This window comes from Danio rerio, chromosome 16 (assembly GCF_049306965.1).
Source record: "Danio rerio strain Tuebingen ecotype United States chromosome 16, GRCz12tu, whole genome shotgun sequence".
In the NCBI taxonomy this organism is placed as follows: Eukaryota; Metazoa; Chordata; class Actinopteri; order Cypriniformes; family Danionidae; genus Danio; species Danio rerio.
Window position 1 is genome coordinate 12,050,207 of NC_133191.1, and position 22,294 is coordinate 12,072,500.

Consider the following 22,294-nt stretch of genomic DNA (forward strand, 5'->3'; position numbering starts at 1 on the left):
TTAAACTTTGGAAGCGTTTCTGATCGCTTCTGTGTCTGCCTGAGAATGTGTATTCCTTGCAGACGCCAAAGGACAAGCGAACCAAAAGGTACTTCTCAAAAACCGGTTTGGTGGGTTTTTGATTGTAGAGCCTCTTATTGTTTTAGGGTGTAGAGTTAATTAACACGCAACTGTGATGTTGACTGGCTAGGTATCCTGTGGATTTGCCTTTTGCTGGGTGCCTGTGGATTGCTTTGAAAATGAAATCAATCTCAGACTCGTAGGCACCAACCAATCTTTTAAGGATAACATGGTCTGTGGCTTGTTCGGTTCTGGAACGATCCGTTGACTCACTACAATATATATATATATATATATATATATATATATATATATATATATATATATATATATATATATAGTAGCGAGTCTACTGATGCCACGTCGCCCTGGTCACAAATTCACCCCAGCTGGAAACTTATCAGCACCGGATCGCTCACAGCTGGACCTCATCAGCCAGGGAGAGATTAAAGCCAGCCCCACACAGGAGGAAATCGAGCTTCATTTCCACATGACTTCCTGCGCTAACGCTTGTGTCTCTTTGTCTCTCCTACAGCCGAATCCAGCTCGTGACCCTCAGCCTCGCTACAACTGGTGGAGAATGCGGGCATTGCAGAGGGAAAAATTCAGAAGAAACACCAGTAAGAAAAAATAACCGCTGAATTTTTCTTTGTGTGTTACAGACAGGCATCCGCTCTCTCTCTCACTCACGCTTCCTCTTACTCGGCTGTCAACATCCCAGCACCATGTCTTTGGAAGAGGTACTGCTCCACCTAGCGGAGATCTCCAGCAAACAGAATTCCATCTCTGAGCAACTTACAGCCAGACAGGATCGACTGGAACAACAGCTCCACCAGGCGGCCAGATACTATCCGACTCCCGAAGTGAGTGCGCATCATCATCTCACTAAACTCAGCGACCTGGATGATATTGTCGCTTACTTACACACCTTTGAAGTAATTGCTGAGAGAGAAGGATGGCTGAAGGAAAACTGGGCGAGAATGTTGGTTCCTTTTCTCACAGGAGAAGCACAACGGGCATATTTAGCACTTGAGACACCCCAAAATGAACATTACAAAGCAATAAAAAAAAGAGATATTAGCCAGAATGGGGCTTTCCACAATCAGCACAGCACAACAGTGGTCCCAGTGGTCTTATGACGAGAAACAGCCAGTGCGGACTCAAGCAGCTCAACTTTCTCGTATGGGAAGACTATGGTTATTGGGAGGAGATCCTTCGGCGGTCCAGGTCGCTGAGAAAGTGATCATTGAGAAGATGATGCAAGCGTTACCCCGACGTTTGCGCACACTCACCAGCATGCAAAATCCTGAGTCACTGGCCACCCTGGTGGAGGCGATCGAGCTGGCTGAAGCTCATATCGCCAGAGACAATGTGGAGAGAGCGGCTCTGTCACCCCGGAGGGTAAGTGCACCATGGCGACCGGTGAAGGGGACAGCACGACCAGGCGGCAGACAAGCGGTCCCCAGCCCGATGGACGAGCCGATGCCCACCGAGCCGACGACGCACTCGACCCCGGCCTGGACAGCACGTTGCGTGGTACACCGCAACATCCCTCCCGAAGCTCCCACCCATAAAGTCCATCTAGAGGGAAAAACACAAACGACCACATTAGACACAGGAAGCGCCATCACTCTGGTTCACCCGAAGACCCTAAAATACCAACATGAAAGTAAAGGGCGAATTCCAATCACGTGTGTGCACGGTGATACCCGCCACGTACCCGCCCGAAGAGTGACCATCGCGGCTAAACCAGGCAGCTGGCACATCGAAGTCGGGGTCGTTCCTGATCTTCCTGTGCCCCTCCTACTGGGCAGAGACTGGCCGGGGTTCGACGAACTCCTTACTCACCACCACGCTCTATCGGCTCGTTCAAAGAAGAAGAACAAGTCACGGGCTCATCGGGACCGCAAACCAGCGCTGAAGACCACCGAGAACGACAGAGAGGGTAAGTCATCTAAATCGGCTAATTTGTACTTTGATCTGTTTCAACAGATAACCGCAGGAGGCGATTTTGGCAGAGCACAAAGGGAAGATGAGACGCTCAAACACTGCTGGCCGCAAGTAAGAGTTATTGATGGTAATGAGCGACTTCCCAGCCCTCACCCCCTCCCACATTTTATTGTGGAAAATGGTCTGCTGTACTGTGTCACAGAGAGGCGGGGGGAAAAGAAGACACTACTGGTCGTTCCGAGGACGAAGAGGGAGACTGTCTTAGAATTGGTACATACCCACCCGATGGCTGGACATCTGGGAGCAGCCAACACGGTGAAAAGAATCCGTGATCGTTTCCATTGGCCGGGGCTAGACGGAGAGGTAAAAAGGTATTGCCATGCATGTGACTTCTTCCAGAGAACGTCTCCCCAATGACCACCCCCCAGCCCTCTAATACCATTACCCATCATTGATGTGCCCTTCACCCGCATCGGTATGGACTTGGTAGGGCCTTTGCCGTAGTCGGCCCGGTGACATGAGCACATCCTTGTTATCCCCGATTATGCCACCAGATACCCTGAATTGATTCCCCTGAGGAAAGCCACATCATTGGTCATCGCGAAGGGGCTGTTTCTATTATGCAGTCGAGTGGGAATTCCAGCAGAGATACTGACCGACCAGGGCACCCCTTCATGTCCCGGTTGATGGCAGACCTCTGCCACCTCCTCAAGGTAAAACAAATAAAAACCTCAGTGTACCATCCACAGACTGACGGCCTTGTAGAGAGGTTTAACAAGACTCTGAAGCAGATGCTCCGATGGGTGGTGGCAGAGGACGGGCGCGACTGGGACCTCATGATCCCGTACGTGTTATTTGGAATCAGGGAAGTCCCCCAGGCCTCCACAGGCTTTACCCCCTTTGAACTGCTGTTTGGCTGCCAACCCCGAGGGCTATTGGATGTGGCTCGTCAAGCCTGGGAACAGGAGCCAGCCCCCCAGCGGTCGGTGATTGAACATGTACGGGACATGAGAGAACGCATTGAAAAAGTCATGCCCATCATCAAGCAACACCTGACCGAAGCCCAGCGCGCCCAGCAGAGATTATATAACCGGCCCGCCCAACCCAGAGAGTTACACCCAGGGGACAAGGTGATGATCCTCATACCCACCACAACCTCGAAGTTCCTCGCATCCTGGAAGGGACCATACACAGTGGTAGAAAGGGTAAAGCCGGTAAATTATCGAGTCCGTCAGCCGGGACAAAGACGGGAAGAACAGCTATACCACATCAATTTAATGAAGAAGTGGGTTGCAGCTCCAGGCCATCTCGTTGCCTTCACTGAAGAAAGTCTTCTCGTTGTCCACATAGGTGAGCAACTCTCACCAAACCAGAAGGCGGATCTGCAAGCCTTGGTTGGTCAGTTCAAGAATGTGTTCTCTGAGAAACTGGGCTGAACCACCATCATCCAGCATAACATCATCACTCCACCTGGCACCATCGTCCGGCAAAGGCCTTATCGAGTACCAGAGGCTCGCCGGCTGGCTATCAACGAGGAGATCCAGAAGATGAGGAGGTTAGGAATCATCGAACCATCCCATAGCCCGTGGTCCAGCCCAATAGTGATGGTCCCCAAACCCGATGGCACCCTCCGTTTCTGCAACGACTTCAGGAAACTCAACGAGATCTCCAAGTTCGACGGGTACCCCATGCCTCGGGTGGACTCGCTGCTGGATAGGCTGGGTGTAGCCCGATTTATCTCCACCATCGACCTCACCAAAGGCTACTGGCAATTACCACTAAGTGAAGACGCCAAGGAGAAAACCGCCTTCTCCACACCTGGTGGGCACTGGCAATACCGGGTTCTTCCCTTCGTGCTCCACGGGGCCCCAGCCACATTCCAAAAAATGATGGACATCCTGCTGAGGCCCCACCAGCCATATGCAGCAGCATACCTGGACGACCTCATCGTCCATTCCGAGTCATGGGAGGAACATCTATCCCGGTTACGGAGGGTGCTCTTAGATCTTCGACGGGCTGGGCTCACAGCTAATCCCAAGAAATGCCACCTGGTGCTAGCCGAAGCCAGATACCTCGAGTTCCACATTGGAAGAGGTCTCATACAGCCACAACAAAACAAGGTCAAAGCACTACAAGAAACTCCACAACCCACCACAAAGACCCAGGTACGTGCTTTTCTTGGGTTAGCGGGATACTATAGATGTTTTTATACCTAACTTCTCATCCATAGCCAGCCTTCTGACAGACCTGACCAGAAAGTGGCAGCCCGAGAGAATAAGATGGAACAAGGAAGCAGATGACACGTTCCGAGCCCTGAAGACGGCCCTCACATCCTCATCGGTACTGCACGCACCTGACTTTGGCTGTCCCTTCATTCTTCAGACTGATGCTTCCGACTCTGGCCTGGGCGCGGTCCTCTCCCAGGTCTACGGCGATGAAGAACATCCCATCATGTACGTGAGTCGGAAGCTTACCCCTGCAGAGACCTGGTATGCAACGGTGGAGAAGGAGGTCCTGGCGATCAAGTGGGCAATCCTGGAGCGATGTCTACTGATGCCACGTCGCCCTGGTCACAAATTCACCTCGGCTAGAAACTCATCAGCACCGGATCACTCACAGTTGGACCTCATCAGCCAGGGAGAGATTAAAGCCAGCCCCACACAGGAGGAAATCGAGCTTCATTTCCACATGACTCCCTGTGCTAACGCTTGTGTCTCTTTGTCTCTCCCACAGCCGAATCCAGCTCGTGACCGATCCAACACCAGAACTCTCACCAGCTTTCACCATCTCCCCGGAGCACTTGAGCACGCACCCCAAGAAGAGCACCCATTTAATCACTCTTTCACTTGTAAATAAAGCACCCTCCAGGGCATTATTTGTAACTCAACTCAACTGTGTTTGTATTTTCCCTCTGCCTCGCTAAAATATATATACACCAAACATCTTTAAGAATAGAATGATAATACACTTAATTTCGAATAAGTTATTGTAAACAAAACAAATACAAACTACATTTCAACTAAATTATATATTTTGTATGTTTTTGTTGATTTGTTTTTCTTCTTGTTTACTAAAATTTTATTTAATATTTTCCCCAACATATTAATTTGAGTGTATTAATTTTTGGACTTAACTTCAGTTTATATTTTGTTAGATTACTTCCAAATTTTGCTTTGGTACTGAATAATCTAAAGTATATGCAGAAAGATATTATTGCAAAACATCCTGTAGAACATATAAATTTAAAAGAGAGATGTGTGAAAAGTGTACATAGCAATATTTATGAATGACAAAATACAAAAGAAAATAATATTAAGAAAGCACTGATATAAAGAAGTAGTCTACATTTCCTAAAGAATGACTTTAAAACATTAAATCCTGAGTGGAATAATCGGGAGTTGGGTCCGGGCCAAACAGTAACCTCATTTTAATATAAAATGTTTCCCACGCCCTGTTTTCCCCACATGGTGCGGGAAACACAAGTGTCAAAGACAAATCAGTATTTTGCAGCGGTTTAGGGAGAAAATTAAAAATCCCACCGCTTGTGCATGCACGGCTCTTTGTTGCCATTATTTTAAACTCAGTGTCATGGCATTAAGCACATTTTGAATGTTACCGGGAGCCTGCAATGCATTAAAACTTTATCTTGCAAAAAACAATTGGCAGTAAGCGCGCATTCTCTAAGCGTGGACGTTTAGTTCCGCTCATTGAAGTCAGGGCCCAGTTTTTCAAAAGTAATCCACTAGGATTTTGGATAACGGATTGGATCAAATCTTGAAAATAGGTTTTTCAAAGGAAAATAATGGATTAATTAATCGGTTTAGATCACGTGATCCAATCTTGGTTTTTATCTGGATCAAACCTTTAGTTTGGGTTGTTCAGACTTTTTTGTTGGATTTGGATCCCTTTGATCCAAAAAATCTAGATTAAACTGATCCCATCAGAAGGGTGGATTTAGTGTGGATTTCACGCCCAAAATGTAATGAAAACTTAAAAAAACTTATTAAATAAAACTATATTTGGATCATGCAGGATCTTACGAGATACACTATTTATTCATAAGGTTTTAATTTTATTTGTTCATCTGTCAGGATATAGTGATTATAGGCTTTTACGTATTTAGCCTTTCAGTTTAGGCCTACAGCAAGATAGAAATCTGTCAAAATTTACCAAAAACAATAAATTTCATTCTGTTACTAATTGATATATATATATATATATATATATATATATATATATATATATATATATATATATATATATATATATATATATATATATATATATATATATATATATTCATCACAATGGAAAATATTTTTGTGTTTAGAATATTTATTAGAGATGCATGCAATGATTACAGAATAACCAAAAAATGCAAAGCACGGCAATGCCTGATTTTTGAAATAACTTTCAACAATTGCAAAAAGAGACTGGGCAGAAGTTCAGCTACATCTGGCAAAGGAACAACTGACCACACTTGAGATGCCTCCTAAAAAATATGTTCTGACAAGCTGCTCCCTCCACATCAGATGAGGAAGTCTGACATTATTGTGGAGGTTTCAACATTGTCTTTTTTTATTCAATACATTTATATTTGAAACTTATTATAAATATCCTCAATTTTCAGTGTTGTAGATCTCAGATGAGCGGACTGCTGAAAGAGGATGAGGTGGGGTTTTTCTTGCTTTTATTATTTATTATTATAATTATTTTATTTTTTATAAAATTTTCTTAGTTTTCATTTCAAATAAAAATAAAGTTATATTTACCCCACACTGGCTATTCTACTTGTTGCTCTTTACATAGGCCTATCTATCCATCTACATTGTGATTGAGCACTGGTAATCCGGATTTAGTGATCCTGAAAAGTTCCTATCCGGATCAGATTGATCCAATCCAATGTTGCTTTGAAAAACTGGCTCAAAAAGTAAGCTGGATTACGTGATCACGGATCGCAAAAACAGGATTGCTAAATCCGGATCAATTTTATCCGGATTAAACCTTTTGAAAACCCGGGCCCTGTTGTTCATCAATAATCATCAATAATTATCAATCCTCTTTTAATTAGACACTTAATTATCTCATTAACTTCAATGTATTTTTAACAGAAATATTCTGTAAACTGAATTTACAAATGTTAAATGTTAAAAACAGTAAATTACTGGCAACCACAACTGGCTGTATTTTTCTGCTAAATCAAGAAAAAGAAAAAAAAAACAGCAAACTACTGTAAAATGTTTTTTGTGTCACCATTGTGGAGGATTGTAGCATCTGGGTGCAAGTCCAAGATAAACCAAGAGTGTCTGATGTGGTGCTGAATCTTCTTTTGTTTAAAAGTAACTGTGTAGTCACTAATGCTGTGAAAATTGCTAATTGTAAACACATGTGAATATATAAGTGCATTGACTTTACATTTTTTTGCTCTAAGCTATGTTTTTGTGAACTGAACATTGTATCAGTTCATGAACTATGGTTATTTTCCGTAATTTAAACAGTTCTATTAACATCCATATTTTGTACAGGAAAAAATTTAACCACATCTGTCTATTTTTCTGTTAATTTAACAGATTTTTTTTAACAATGTACAGAGAGATCATGTTTGGATCTTCTATTGGTCTCACACAATAACATAATGCAATTTCGCAGGTTAGAGTTCACCAAGCTTGAACTTTAGTAACACAGTTACATGCAAAACTTCTCACACGAGCTTGCGTTTCCGGTCTACCACATTCACGTGTATGAATGGAAGCCTATGGAAAGTGCAGTGTGACTGTGCCTTAACTCCAAATACTCTTAATAAAGCTCCGGTTACTAAAGTAACCCTTGTTCCCGAGGGGGGGATGCTATAGTAAAGAATCCACTTATGGGGATTTTGTTCAGAAAGCCAATCATGCCAATCTGAAAGAGTATGTAAACAGGCCAATGAAATGCCAATGACTTGGCAGCATCAGCTTGCACAGCTGATGCTCAAAGCAGTCAATTGGAACTATAAGCACAGCGAGAGCAAGGCTGAGGCCTCATTTTTTAGCTGAAGAGACTTTCACCTTTCAACCTTTCTCACCTTTCAACCTTAATCGTTATAATGATGGAACATAGCATTTCTGTTCCCCCTCTCGAGGAATGTAGGTTACTTTAATAACCGTAGCATTCCCCTTCGAATGGGGAAATTCAATGCTATAGTGGAAAATCCACTTATGGGGAAATGTCTGGAAAACGCCATAATGATTGCACCTTACCTTTGCCCCCAATGAGAGGTTTGCCAGGCAAGCATGAGCGCACCTGCATCACCTAGAGGTGCAGTCTTCCAATGTGTTCCCTGGCCCTTACTTATCCTGCTTTAAAAAAAAGATTTACAGATTTAGATGTATTTTTCACACCAAGATAATTTCTAGGAATTTAAATATGACAGTCTGTTGGGAAAGTGTGCATTCCCGATAGGGAGGAATCTGCGAAGGTCACCTGCTACCCAAATGGGGAGATATGATGGCAAGAGAGCATATGGACTAGCCCTGAGAAGGGGGAGTACGCATATGAATATAAGATGGTTAGCAGTGAGGGAAGACACGGGTCCCCCTGTGAGGTGGAGCTGCTCCGTGGCTGAATAAGCATATGCTATCGCCTAGTGGGGAGCGCGCATGGCAAGCACCTATACCCAGAACGCGGGCTGACCCGTGGGCAGACCTACAATGTAACGAGCAAGCAAGTGACTCCTCCACTGAGTCAGTGCTGGGGGCCTCGGAGGAATCTCTGCAGGGCTCACTTAAGCAGGGAACTTTACTGACAGATTGAAAAACGCACGCACTTCCGTGTTAGGGAGGATGGTGCAGCAAGCATTTTTCAACACCTTAACCGAGTTGTTTCCTCAATCACCAAGGGTTACCTAATACCCTTTAGGAAACCGGCTCCACTCGCAGATTGTAAAAGCTTGCAAAGTATAGGTGTCGCCCAGCCTGCAGCTCTACAGATGTCTGTTAGAGAGGCACCGCGTGCATGCACCCAAGAGGATGCGATGCTCAGAGTGGAGTGCGCGCACACACCTGGGGGACAAGGATTGCCTTAGCTCTGGTAAGTGAGGGAGATGGAATCCACTATACAGTGGGCCAACATCTGTTTACTGCCGATACGGCACTTCTCTGCTGCCGGCCACGATAACAGATGAAGAGTAGCTCAGATGATCTAAAGCTCTGAGTGTGGTCCAGATACATTTGCAAAGTGTTAACTGGACAAAGTAATGAAAGGGCTGGGTCTGCCTCCTCCAGGAGCAGCGCATGCAGGCTCACCACCTGGTTCTTAAACAGTGTGGTAGGAACCTTGGGCACATATCCAGGGCAGGATCTCAGGACAACATGAGAGTAAGCCAGCCCGAATTCCAGGCATGAGTCAATGACCGAAAATGCCTCCAGGTTACCGACCCTCATAATCGATGTCAATGCGACCAGCAAAGCTGTCTTCAGGGACAGAAATTTTAAAGATACTGAGTAGTGGTTCAAAGGGTGGTTCAAAGTGATCTGTACGCAGTGGTTTAAAGAGATCTGAACGCAAGCTTGTGAGAAAGAGAGCTAGATCCCAAGAGGGCATGAAAGGGGGCCAGGGTGGATTAATTCGTCTAGCACCTCTGAGGAACCGGATGATTAGATTATGCCTTCCCACGGGGCTGCCAGCCACTGCGTCATGATGGAGGGTGACAGCCTGCTCTCCAGCTTCTTTTGAAGGAAAGAAAGAACAATGCTGATCTGGCAAGTTTGGGGGTATTCTCTGTGAGAGACGCACCATTCAGTGGATAGACTTCACTTCAGGGCGTAGGCGCGCCTCGTCGAGGGGGCTCTAGCCTGAGTGATGGAATTAACCACTGTGATGGAATTAACCACACGTGGAGGTTCCAAAGATCCGGGCGAGAGTGCCAGATGGTTCCCTGTTCCTGAGAAATTAGGTCCTCTCTCAAAGGGATCTGCCAGGAGAGGGCTGTCGCGAGGAGGGAGAGTTCTGACATCCTGGTCCGGTTGGGCCAGAGAGGCGCAACTAGCAAGACCTGCTCCTCATCCTCCCTGACCTTGCACAGTAGCTGTGTGAGCAAGCTTACTAGGGGAAATGCATATTTGCGCATGCTCCTAGGCCAGCTGTGGGCCAGTGCATCCGTGCTGAGAGAGCCCTCGGCTAGGGGGAAAAAATAAATGGCAACAAACATTCTTGAGTGAAGCAAACAGATCAATCTGGGCATCCCCAAATCGTGCCCATATCAATTGAACAGACTCAGGGTGGAGTCTCCATTTTCCTGGACGTAAAGGTGAGAGCAGATACCCCAAATGCTGTTGATATACGCCACTGTCGCCATGCTGTCCATCCTGACTAGCATATGTTGTCGCTCCAGTACCAGTAAAAAATGGAGGAGAGCAAAAAACACTGCGAACAGCTCAAGGCGATTAATATGCCAATGCAACTGGATTCCCTTCCACAGGCTCTCAGCTGCATGCCCACAACACACGGCTCCCCCAGCCATGTTGGAAGCATCTGTCACAACGACATGTCTGGACGCCTGTCCTAGAGGCACTCCGGCCTATAGGGATGAGGGGTCATTCCAAGGGCTCAATGCGCGGCAACCCAGCACAGTAACAGTGACTCGGTGTGTGCCCGCTTGCCATGTGCGTCTGGGGACTCGATCGTAAAGCCAGTGATGAAGAGGTCTCATATAGAGTAATCCGAGTAGCGTGACAGCGGCTGCGGATGCCATATGCACCAAGAGCCTCTGAAAAGATTTCAGTGGGACCACTATTTTGCTGTTGAACTCTCTCAGACAGTTCAGCATTAGCTGAGCGCACTCTCCGTAGAGGCACGCTGTCATGATGACAAGGTCCATCTCCAACCCAAGAAAAGAGATCCTCTGCATGGAGCGGGGGACAACTAAGGTGGGGGGCTCTTTTGCAAGAGCGAGTTGCAATCTTTACTGCACAACAGACATGCCACCGCAGTGATGGCATGCACCGCTCGTGAGCACCACATAACATGCTGGACCCCCAGAAATGAAACGGAGTACTCGTGCCTATTATCCAGGGACAAGAAACCACCGCATCCAGAAACGCACAGTCGGAGTGTCGTCTTGAAAAAGACGCGATGCACGACCGTGTTGCTCTTTTAGAAAATTAGCAAAAATACAAACCGCTCTGAAGAACCGGACGCAAAGAATGGCAGGCAAGGAAGAAACCCAGCTCAACCATCTGACATGAGTCACACACTCTGGTCCAGGAGACCACTCTCGGCCACTGTCTCTCTGTAGTACAGCTGGAGGAACCATCATTGACTCTCTCAGAAGCTTCGTGGAGCAAAAAATGAGGCCTCAGCCTTGCTCTTGCTGTGCTTATATTGCCAGTTGATTGCATTGAGCATCAGCTGCTCAAGCTGACGCTGCCAACTCATTGGCATTTCATTGGCCCGTTACAGATGATTGGCTTTCTGAACAAAATCCCCATAAGTGGATTCTCCACTATAGCATTGAAGTCCCTCATGCTAAGGGGAACTAAGGTTCTTAAAAAAAATCCTCACACACATTTATTCCGGTTTACTAGTGACTAGTGAGAAAGACGCTGGTGAGAAACTAGTGGGAAACATGCTCTTACAAAGCTAAATATAATTTTAATGACATGATTTAAAAAAATTCCTCAAGGTCAGACTTTTTTTTTATATCTTTAGGTCTGTCAGTTTATTCAAACCCATTGCTTTGTATTTTTACAAATACCCTTTAAATCTGGACTTGATTCTATAGACCCCTGCACACCACGTTGGCATATGATATTTGGCCAAATAAAGCTAGAGGATATTAAAATGTTATCACCTATTGAAATTGTTCAGATTTTATTTGATATTTAATTTCATGATATATTCTGATTTTTTTTTTATCCTTAAAATGCTCTTGTTGGTGCCGTTAATTTCTTAACAATCCTAACCCATTTTTTTTTTTTTTTTTTTTTTTTTTTTGATAACTACTGTAGTTGACAATCTTGGAACAAATGTTGGCTGAAATTTGCACTGCTGGCCACCCTTAACACAAGTATATCTATTGGTTTGCCAAGTTTAGGTCCAGTAATGCATATATAATGACACTATATTTGTGTAAACTGAGCCAGAATAACAGCTATGCATGGGACATAACCGGTTTGCCCCCTCACTTCATAAACTGGAAGAATGATGATTTCGTAGTGGCACATATCTCCATTTCAGATGGATCAGAACTAAAGATTTTATTTTGTTTCTTGGTTCTTCATCTTTTACCAACACAGAAAAAATTGATTACGTCACGCTTACTGGTCCACATGAAACACTGATCGAGGGTGAATCATCTGCTAACATCACCTCTGAGGGAAGTGGCAACATCACCTCTGTGCAGTGGATGAAAGATAACAGTCCTCTGTCTTCAAGCAGCAGAATCATCTTCTCATCTGATAACAGATCAGTGTCCATCAGTCCAGTGGAGAGATCAGACACTGGAGAATATCAGTGTACATACAGTAACCCTGTCAGCTCTGAGACGGCAAAACTCACCCTGATCATCAACTGTGAGTGTGAAACATTTTATCAGATCTAATGAAATCTAGACATTTTTCTGCTCTAAGTTTGTTCCTCTAACGCAGATTCTCTTGTCTGTGTTTTAGATGGACCAGATGGTGTTTCTATTGAGGGTCCAGATGTGGTGGATTTAGGGGTTCAAGTGTCTTTGTCTTGCTCTGCAAATTCTGAACCTTCTGCTTCGTTCAGCTGGACATTTAATGGGTCAGACACTGGTGTGACCACAGACAAATACACCATTGATAAGACTGACTTCACAGGCAGTGGAGAATACATCTGTACAGCCTTTAATAGAGTCACACAAAAAAGAGAATCACACAGACATGCTTTACTAGTTCAAGGTAAGCAGATAAAGTTAACTAAACTACAAATTTATAAACTTTTACATTTACTGCTTTTATACAATACAAAGTGTTTCTGGTGGTCACTTATATACATGGAATAATAAACAGACAAAGATAAGTACCAAAAAAAAAAGGGGAAAATATGACAAAAAAGGAGATTAAGCAAAACAGATAAATATTACAGCAACTGTAATGAAGCAGCACAACTTGCTGATTTGCCAAGCCATGAATCACTCAAACATTATCCAAATGTAAACAAATGCTTGTTTAAAAATAACATACTGTTCATATAGCCCTTGTGACATTTTATATTACTTTAGATCTGCAAAATAAAAGTGCATTTATTGTCTGTTACAGCATAGCATTTTGAATAAAATGCACCATTTACAACACCATTTCAAAATGGATATAGGTTTAGGTGCATTACAGGTTTTATTGTATACACTATATAATATGTCTTCCTGTATATTTGTCACAGAGGGTGGTGAAGCTGGTTTAGGAGGAGGACTGTCAGCAGGAGCAATAGCTGGGATTGTCATTGGGGTTTTATTGGCGGTTGGAGGCATCTGTGGTCTTATTGTTTATTTAACAAAAAGCAACAAAATGTGAGTAAAGCAAGATATTTCAAAATTATGTGTAATTTTCATGACTTTCCTTGAAAATGTCAATATTTGTGCAGAACCACTTCTACAATAATGGTGCACTATACTTAAAGGGCCACAAACCTTCTGGTTTCAGCAGGGTGTTTTCACACCTCTAGTTTGGAAAAAGTTAGGAAAGCAGGTGTGTTCAGCTCTGTTTAGTGGGGAAGTGTCGAAGGAGGGAAAGTGCATAAAAATTTGCATAAAAATGGGTGTGTCGGCACGCTGATTTTTACAGAGGCAAAACAAACACACAGACGCAGAGGAGAAAGACAGTGACTGTGTTTACATGGACATCAGTAATCGAATTATTTGACAAATTATTAAATGGTGTACTTTAACTGCAGTTTGGCTCTTTCATTCAGGAATTTCATTCATGCCCCTCGTGACAAATAGATATTTGATTTGAGGAATTGCTGAAAGCGTGTATTTTTAATGCAATGTTTGTTACCGCACAGCGAATGAGAGAAAACGAAAACCCTCCGCATTTCTCTGTCTTAGATGCACTTGGTAGGTAGTGTCAGAAAGCTGTGTGTGTTATTCCTGTCACAAAATGCGGCGAAAATCATACACAACGGTAATAGTTTGATTGCAGTGTTTAACGTTACATGTTTACACTCAGAGAGCAGCATTTACAGCAGATCTTTCAGTCTATAATATTGTAGTGATATTAACGTACTGTAAACGTTAGTAACTATAAAATAACTTTGACTAAGGTCCGTCTTTAAACACTGAAAGAGCACTGCTGACGATACAAACTAATTTTGCCATCTGAATAAACAAACAAAGAACACTGATCGCTTACTTACCAAATCTGTAGAGACAGGACAATTAACACCATCTGGACCTGGGTCTTTATTAAAGGAGACGAGAGGCAAATCCTAATTTTACCATTTCCAGATGAGAAAAGCTCTCGGGTAAAAAATGTTTTAGTAATGTTTTAGTAATGTTTCCACATACAGTATACGACTGTCAACAGCTCAAAAATTGTGTTTTGGTGTTTCGTGACCCTTTAGCGTCCACAATCAAATAAGACTGACCTCAGATGAAACTGCTGTAGAGTAATGGATAAAACAAATAGAACAAATGTAATTTGCAACTAGATTCTTAAAGTTTGAGAACAAACTTTGAGGCTGGCTTGTGAAAGCCTGACGGTAATAGTTAATTTAGTTTAAACAGTTTTTAAAAGTATGAAAAGATAGATAGATAGATAGATAGATAGATAGATAGATAGATAGATAGATAGATAGATAGATAGATAGATAGATAGATTACCACGGTATTAGCATGATTCTAACGTGAATTAGCATGTTGTTAGCATGATTCTAGCGTGAATTACCATGTTGTTAGCATGTTTTTAGCATGAATTAGCATGTTGTTAGCATGATTCTAGCATAAATTAGCATGTTGCTAGCATAATTCTAGCATGAATTAGCATGTTACTAGCATGATTTTAGCATGAATTAGAATGTTGTTAGCATGATTTTAGCATGAATTAGCATGTTGTTAGCATGATTCTAGCATGAATTGGCATGTTACTAGCATGATTCTAGCATGAATTAGCATGTTACTAGCACGTTTCTAGCATGAATTAGCATGTTGTTAGCACGATTCTAGCATGAATTAGCATGTGACTAGCACGATTCTAGCATGAATTAGCATGTTACTAGCATGATTCTAGCATGATATAGCATGTTGTTAGCACGATTCTAGCATGAATTAGTATGTTACTAGCATGATTCTAGCATGAATTAGCATGTTACTAGCATGATTCTAGCATGAATTAGCATGTTACAAGCATAATTTTAGCATTAATTAGCATGATTCTAGCATGAATTAGCATGTTGTTAGCATGATTCTAGCATGATTTAGCATGTTACTAGCATGATTATACCATGAATTAGCATGTTACTAGCATGATTCTAGCATGAATTAGCATGTAACTAGCATGATTCTAGCATAAATTAGCATGGTGTTAGCACGATTCTAGCATGAATTAGCATGTTACTAGCATGATTCTAGCATGAATTAGCATGTTACTAGCACGATTCTATCATGAATTAGCATGTTGTTAGCATGATTCTAGCATGAATTAGCATGTGAATAGCATGATTCTAGCATGAATTAGCATGTTGTTAGCATGATTCTAGCATGAATTAGCATGTGACTAGCATGATTCTAGCATGAATTAGCATGTGACTAGCATGATTCTAGCCTGAATTAGCATGTTGTTAGCATGATTCTAGTATAAATAGCATGTGACTAGCATGATTCTAGCATGAATTAGCATGTGACTAGTATGATTTTAGCATGAATTAGCATGTTACTAGCATGATTCTAGCATAAATTAGCATGTTTTTAGCATGATTCTAGCATGAATTAGCATGCTACTAGCATGATTCTAGCATAAATTAGCATGTTACTAGCATGATTCTAGCACAAATTAGCATGTTACTAGCATGATTCTAGCATGAATTAGCATGTTGTTAGCATGATTCTAGCATGAATTAGCATGTTACTAGCATGATTCTAGCATGAATTAGCATGTTGTTAGCATGATTCTAGCATGAATTAGCATGTTACTAGCATGATTCTAGCATGAATTAGCATGTTGTTAGCATGATTCTAACATCAATTAGCATGTTACTAGCATGATTCTAGCATGAATTAGCATGTGAATAGCATGATTCTAGCATGAATTAGCATGTTGTTAGCATGATTCTAGTATAAATTAGCATGTGACTAGCATGATTCTAGCATGAATTAGCATGTGACTAGCATGATTCTAGCCTGAATTAGCATGTTGTTAGCATGATTCTAGTATAAATTAGCATGTGACTAGCATGATTCTAGCATGAATTAGCATGTGACTAGCATGATTCTAGCATGAATTAGCATGTAACTAGCATGTTTCTAGCATGAATTAGCATATTGTTAGCATGATAGATAGATAGATTGATAGATAGATAGATAGATAGATAGATAGATAGATAGATAGATAGATAGATAGATAGATAGATAGATAGATAGATAGATAGATAGATAGAGACAGACAGACAGACAGACAGATAGATAGATAGATAGATAGATAGATAGATAGATAGATAGATAGAGGTAGATAGATAGATAGATAGATAGATAGATAGATAGATAGATAGATAGATAGATAGATAGATAGATAGATAGTTAGAGATAGATAGATAGATAGATAGATAGATAGATAGATAGATAGATAGATAGATAGATAGATAGATAGATAGATAGATAGATAGAGACAGACAGACAGACAGACAGACAGACAGATAGACAGATAGATAGATAGATAGATAGATAGATAGATAGATAGATAGATAGATAGATAGAAAGATGTAGATAGATAGATAGATAGATAGATAGATAGATAGATAGATAGATAGATAGATAGATAGATAGATAGATAGATAGAAAGATGTAGATAGATAGATAGATAGATAGATAGATAGATAGATAGATAGATAGATAGATAGATAGATAGATAGATAGATAGATAGTGTGCGAGCATGAGTCAAACAAGCCAACCCCCGCCTCTCTACGATGTTCTGATGCTGAGATATAGCTGGTGTCATATCGTTGCTAGGTTAGTCTGTTTTGTTGCTATGGAGTTGATTGACAGCTTAGACTGATGATGTATACAAGCTTCTTGCCAGTATGAACAGTTAAAAACAACCCCCATGTCTCTATCACAATGCAGCATGACAATATCAGTCTAAACCTATTTAATGGCAGTCTATGGGACAGTTGCTAGGGTGCAGTATCTGGTTGTTAGGGTGTGGCTAGAAAGTTAAAAGGCCATCAGTGATTGGCTGCTGGCTAGACTGAGTTAAATGAGCTCAGCCATTAGTCTGTAGGACAGTCTGATGCAGAGTTATGAGCTCACAAAGTTTGATCCCATGTAAAGTCAATGAGAGTATTTTGCAATGGAAGTCTATGGGACGGTTTCTAGGGTCCAAAAGTGGTTGCTAGGGCGTGGCCAGAAAGTTTAAAGGTGGTCAGTCATTGGCAGTTTGATAGTCTGAGTTAAATGAGCCCAGTTAGAAGTCTGTGTGACATTCTGATGCGGAGTTATGAGGTCACAAAGTTTGATCCAATGTTACGTCTATGGGATTTTTCCGACGGTCCCGGGACGTTTTTCGGAAAACCGAAAGTCGGATCAGTCGGAAAAGATATAGCAACTCGAGTCAGAATAGTTCGGAGGTCTGACCCGAGTTTGATGGTCATAGCTTGAAAGGCCTAGGACGAGATAGAGTTTAATTTTTAGTCTCAGAAGAAGAATAATAATATAGAACTAGATTCTTAAAGTTTGAGAACAAACTTTGAGGCTGGCTTGTGAAAGCCTGACGGTAATAGTTTATTTAAACAGTTTTAAAAAGTATGAAAAGATAGATAGATTGATAGATAGATAGATAGATAGATAGATAGATAGATAGATAGATGTTGTTAGCATGATTCTAGCATAAATTAGCATAATGTTAGCATGATTCTAGCATAAATTAGCATGTTGTTAGCATGATTCTAGCATGAATTAGCATGTTGTTAGCATGATTCTAGCATGATTTAGCATGTTGTTAGCATGATTCTAGCATGATTTAGCATGTTGTTAGCACGATTTTAGCATGAATTAGCATGTTACTAGCATGATTCTAGCATGAATTAGCATGTTGTTAGCATAATTCTAGCATGAATTAGCATGTTACTAGCATGATTCTAGTATGAATTAGCATGTTACTAGCACGATTCTAGCATGAATTAGCATGATTCTATCATGAATTAGCATGTACCTAGCATGATTTTAACATGAATTAGCATGTTACTAGCATGATTTTAGCATGAATTAGCACGATTCTAGCATGAATTAGCATGTTGTTAGCATGATTCTAGCATGAATTAGCATGTTACTAGCATGATTCTAGCATGAATTATCATGTTGTTAGCATGATTCTAGCATGAATTAGTATGTTACTAACATGATTCTAGCATGAATTAGCATGTTACTAGCATGATTCTAGCATGAATTAGCATGTTGTTAGCACGATTCTAGCATGAATTAGCATTTGACTAGCATGATTCTAGCATGAATTAGCATGTGACTAGCATGATTCTAGCATGAATTAGCATGTTGTTAGCATGATTCTAGCATGAATTAGCATGTTACTAGCATGATTCTAGCATGAATTAGCATGTTGTTAGCATGATTCTAACATGAATTAGCATGCTACTAGCATGATTTTAGCACGAATTAGCATGTTGTTAGCATGATTCTAACATGAATTAGCATGTTACTAGCATGATTCTAGCATGAATTAGCATGTTGTTAGCATGATTCTAGCATGAATTAGCACGTTGTTAGCATGATTCTAGTATGAATTAGCATGTGACTGGCATGATTCTAGCATGAATTAGCATGTGACTAGCATGATTCTAGCATGAATTAGCATGTAACTAGCATGATTCTAGCATGAATTAGCATGTGACTAGCATGATTCTAGCATGAATTAGCATGTTGTTAGCATGATGGATAGATAGATAGATAGATAGATAGATAGATAGATAGATAGATAGAGGTAGATAGATAGATAGATAGATAGATAGATAGATAGATAGATAGATAGATAGATAGATAGATAGATAGTTAGAGATAGATAGATAGATAGATAGATAGATAGATAGATAGATAGATAGATAGATAGATAGATAGATAGATAGATAGGTAGATAGATAGATAGATAGATAGATAGATAGATAGATAGATAGATAGATAGATAGATAGTTAGAGATAGATAGATAGATAGATAGATAGATAGATAGATAGATAGATAGATAGAGGTAGATAGATAGATAGATAGATAGAGATAGATAGATAGATAGATAGATAGATAGATAGATAGATAGATAGATAGATAGATAGATAGATAGATAGATGGATGGTGTTCGAGCATGAGTCAAACAAGCCAACCCCCGCCTCTCTACGATGTTCTGATGCTGAGATATAGCTGGTGCCATATCGTTGCTAGGTTAGTCTGTTTTGTTGCTATGGAGTTGATTGACAGCTTAGACTGATGATGTATCAAAGCTTCTTGCCAGTATGAACAGTTAAAAACAACCCCCATGTCTCTATCACACTGCAGCATGACAATATCAGTCTGAACCTCTTTAATGGCAGTCTATGGGACAGTTGCTAGGGTGCAGTATCTGGTTGTTAGGGTGTGGCTAGAAAGTTAAAAGGCCATCGGTGATTGGCTGCTGGCTAGACTGAGTTAAATGAGCTCAGCCATTAGTCTGTAGGACAGTTTGATGCAGAGTTATGAGCTCACAAAGTTTGATCCAATGTAAAGTCAATGAGAGTCTTTTGCAATGGAAGTCTATGGGACGGTTTCTAGGGTCCAAAAGTGGTTGCTAGGGCGTGGCCAGAAAGTTTAAAGGTGATCAGTCATTGGCAGATTGATGGTCTGAGTTAAATGAGCCTAGTTAGAAGTCTGTGTGACATTCTGACGCGGAGTTATGAGGTCGCAAAGTTTGATCCAATGTTACGTCTATGGGATTTTTCCGACGGTCCCGGGACGTTTTTCGGAAAACCGAAAGTCGGATCAGTCGGAAAAGATATAGCAACTCGAGTCAGAATAGTTCGGAGGTCTGACCCAAGTTTGATGGTCATAGCTTGAAAGGCCTAGGACGAGATAGAGTTTAATTTTTAGTCTCAGAAGAAGAATAATAATATAGAATAATAATAATAAGTTTAATAGGATAACAGTAGTCTGGCTTGCTACACAAGCCAGCCTAATAACTAGATTCTTAAAGTTTGAGAACAAACTTTGAGGCTGGCTTGTGAAAGCCTGACGGTAATAGTTTATTTAGTTTAAACAGTTTTTAAAACTATGAAAAGATAGATAGATAGATAGATAGATAGATAGATAGATAGATAGATAGATAGATAGATAGATAGATAGATAGATAGATAGATAGATAGATAGATAGATTAGCATGTTATTAGCATGATTCTAGTGTGAAATAGCATGTTATTAGCATGATTCTAGCATGAATTAGCATGTTACTAGCACGATTCTAGCATGAATTAGCATGTTACTAGCATGATTCTAGCATGAATTAGCATGTTGTTAGCACGATTCTAGCATGAATTAGCATGTTACTAGCATGATTCTAGCATGAATTACCATGTTGTTAGCACGATTCTAGCATGAATTAGCATGTTGTTAGCACGATTCTAGCATGAATTAGCATGTTACTAGCATGATTCTAGCATGAATTAGCATGTTACTAGCAAGATTCTAGCATGAATTAGCATGTTACTAGCATGATTCTAGCATAAATTAGCATGTTGTTAGCATGATTCTAGCATGAATTAGCATGTTACTAGCATGTTTCTAGCATGAATTAGCATGTTGTTAGCACGATTCTAGCATGAATTAGCATGTTACTAGCATGATTCTAGCATGAATTAGCATGTTACTAGCATGATTCTAGCATGAATTAGCATGTTACTAGCATGATTCTAGCATAAATTAGCATGTTGTTAGCATGATTCTAGCATGAATTAGCATGTTACTAGCATGATTCTAGCATGAATTAGCATGTTGTTAGCATGATTCTAACATGAATTAGCATGTTACTAGCATGATTCTAGCATGAATTAGCATGTTGTTAGCACGATTCTAGCATGAATTAGCATGTTACTAGCATGATTCTAGCATGAATTAGCATGTACCTAGCATGATTTTAACATGAATTACCATGTTACTAGCATGATTTTAGCATGAATTAGCACGATTCTAGCATGAATTAGCATGTTGTTAGCATAATTCTAGCATGAATTAGCATGTTGTTAGCATGATTTTAGCATGAATTAGCATGTTACTAGCACGTTTCTAGCATGAATTAGCATGTTGTTAGCATGATTCTAGCATGAATTAACATGTTACTAGCAGGTTTCTAGCATGAATTAGCATGTTACTAGCATGATTCTAGCATGAATTAGCATGTTGTTAGCACGATTCTACCATGAATTAGCATGTTACTAGCACGATTCTAGCATGAATTAGTATGTTACTAGCATAATTTTAGCATTAATTAGCATGATTCTAGCATGAATTAGCATGTTGTTAGCATGATTCTAGCATGATTTAGCTTGTTTTTAGCACGATTCTAGCATGAATTAGCATGTTACTAGCATGATTCTAGCATGAATTAGCATGTTGTTAGCATAATTCTAGCATGAATTAGCATGTTACTAGCATGATTCTAGTATGAATTAGCATGTTACTAGCACAAATCTAGCATGAATTAGCATGTTACTAGCATGATTCTAGCATGAATTAGCATGTACCTAGCATGATTTTAACATGAATTAGCATGTTACTAGCATGATTTTAGCATGAATTAGCACGATTCTAGCATGAATTAGCATGTTGTTAGCATGATTCTAGCATGAATTAGCATGTCACTAGCATGATTCTAGCATTAATTATCATGTTGTTAGCATGATTCTAGCATGAATTAGCATGTTACTAGCATGATTCTAGCATGAATTAGCATGTTACTAGCATGATTCTAGCATGAATTAGCATGTTGTTAGCACGATTCTAGCATGAATTAGCATTTGACTAGCATGATTCAAGCATGACTTAGCATGTGACTAGCATGATTCTAGCATGAATTAGCATGTTGTTAGCATGATTCTAGCATGAA

At 40.8% G+C, this 22,294-nt stretch overlaps 1 protein-coding gene across 5 annotated transcripts in view; it reads left to right on the forward strand.

Moving 5' to 3' along the window:
* Positions 1-22,294, forward strand: part of si:dkey-250k15.7 — an 82,755-nt gene that overhangs the window by 46,176 nt on the left and 14,285 nt on the right. For 4 of the 5 annotated variants that reach the window (XR_012392030.1, XM_073925893.1, XM_073925894.1 and 1 more), the window contains 3 exons: positions 12,285-12,560; positions 12,657-12,911; positions 13,393-13,519. Coding sequence is in view for 4 of the 5 variants with exons in the window: in XM_073925893.1 (XP_073781994.1) it covers positions 12,285-12,560; positions 12,657-12,911; positions 13,393-13,519 (658 nt within the window). In the remaining variant the exon portion in view is untranslated. Of the gene's footprint in view, positions 1-722; positions 5,302-12,284; positions 12,561-12,656; positions 12,912-13,392; positions 13,520-22,294 lie in introns of those variants that run through there. The other variant, XM_073925895.1, reaches the window with a different exon arrangement.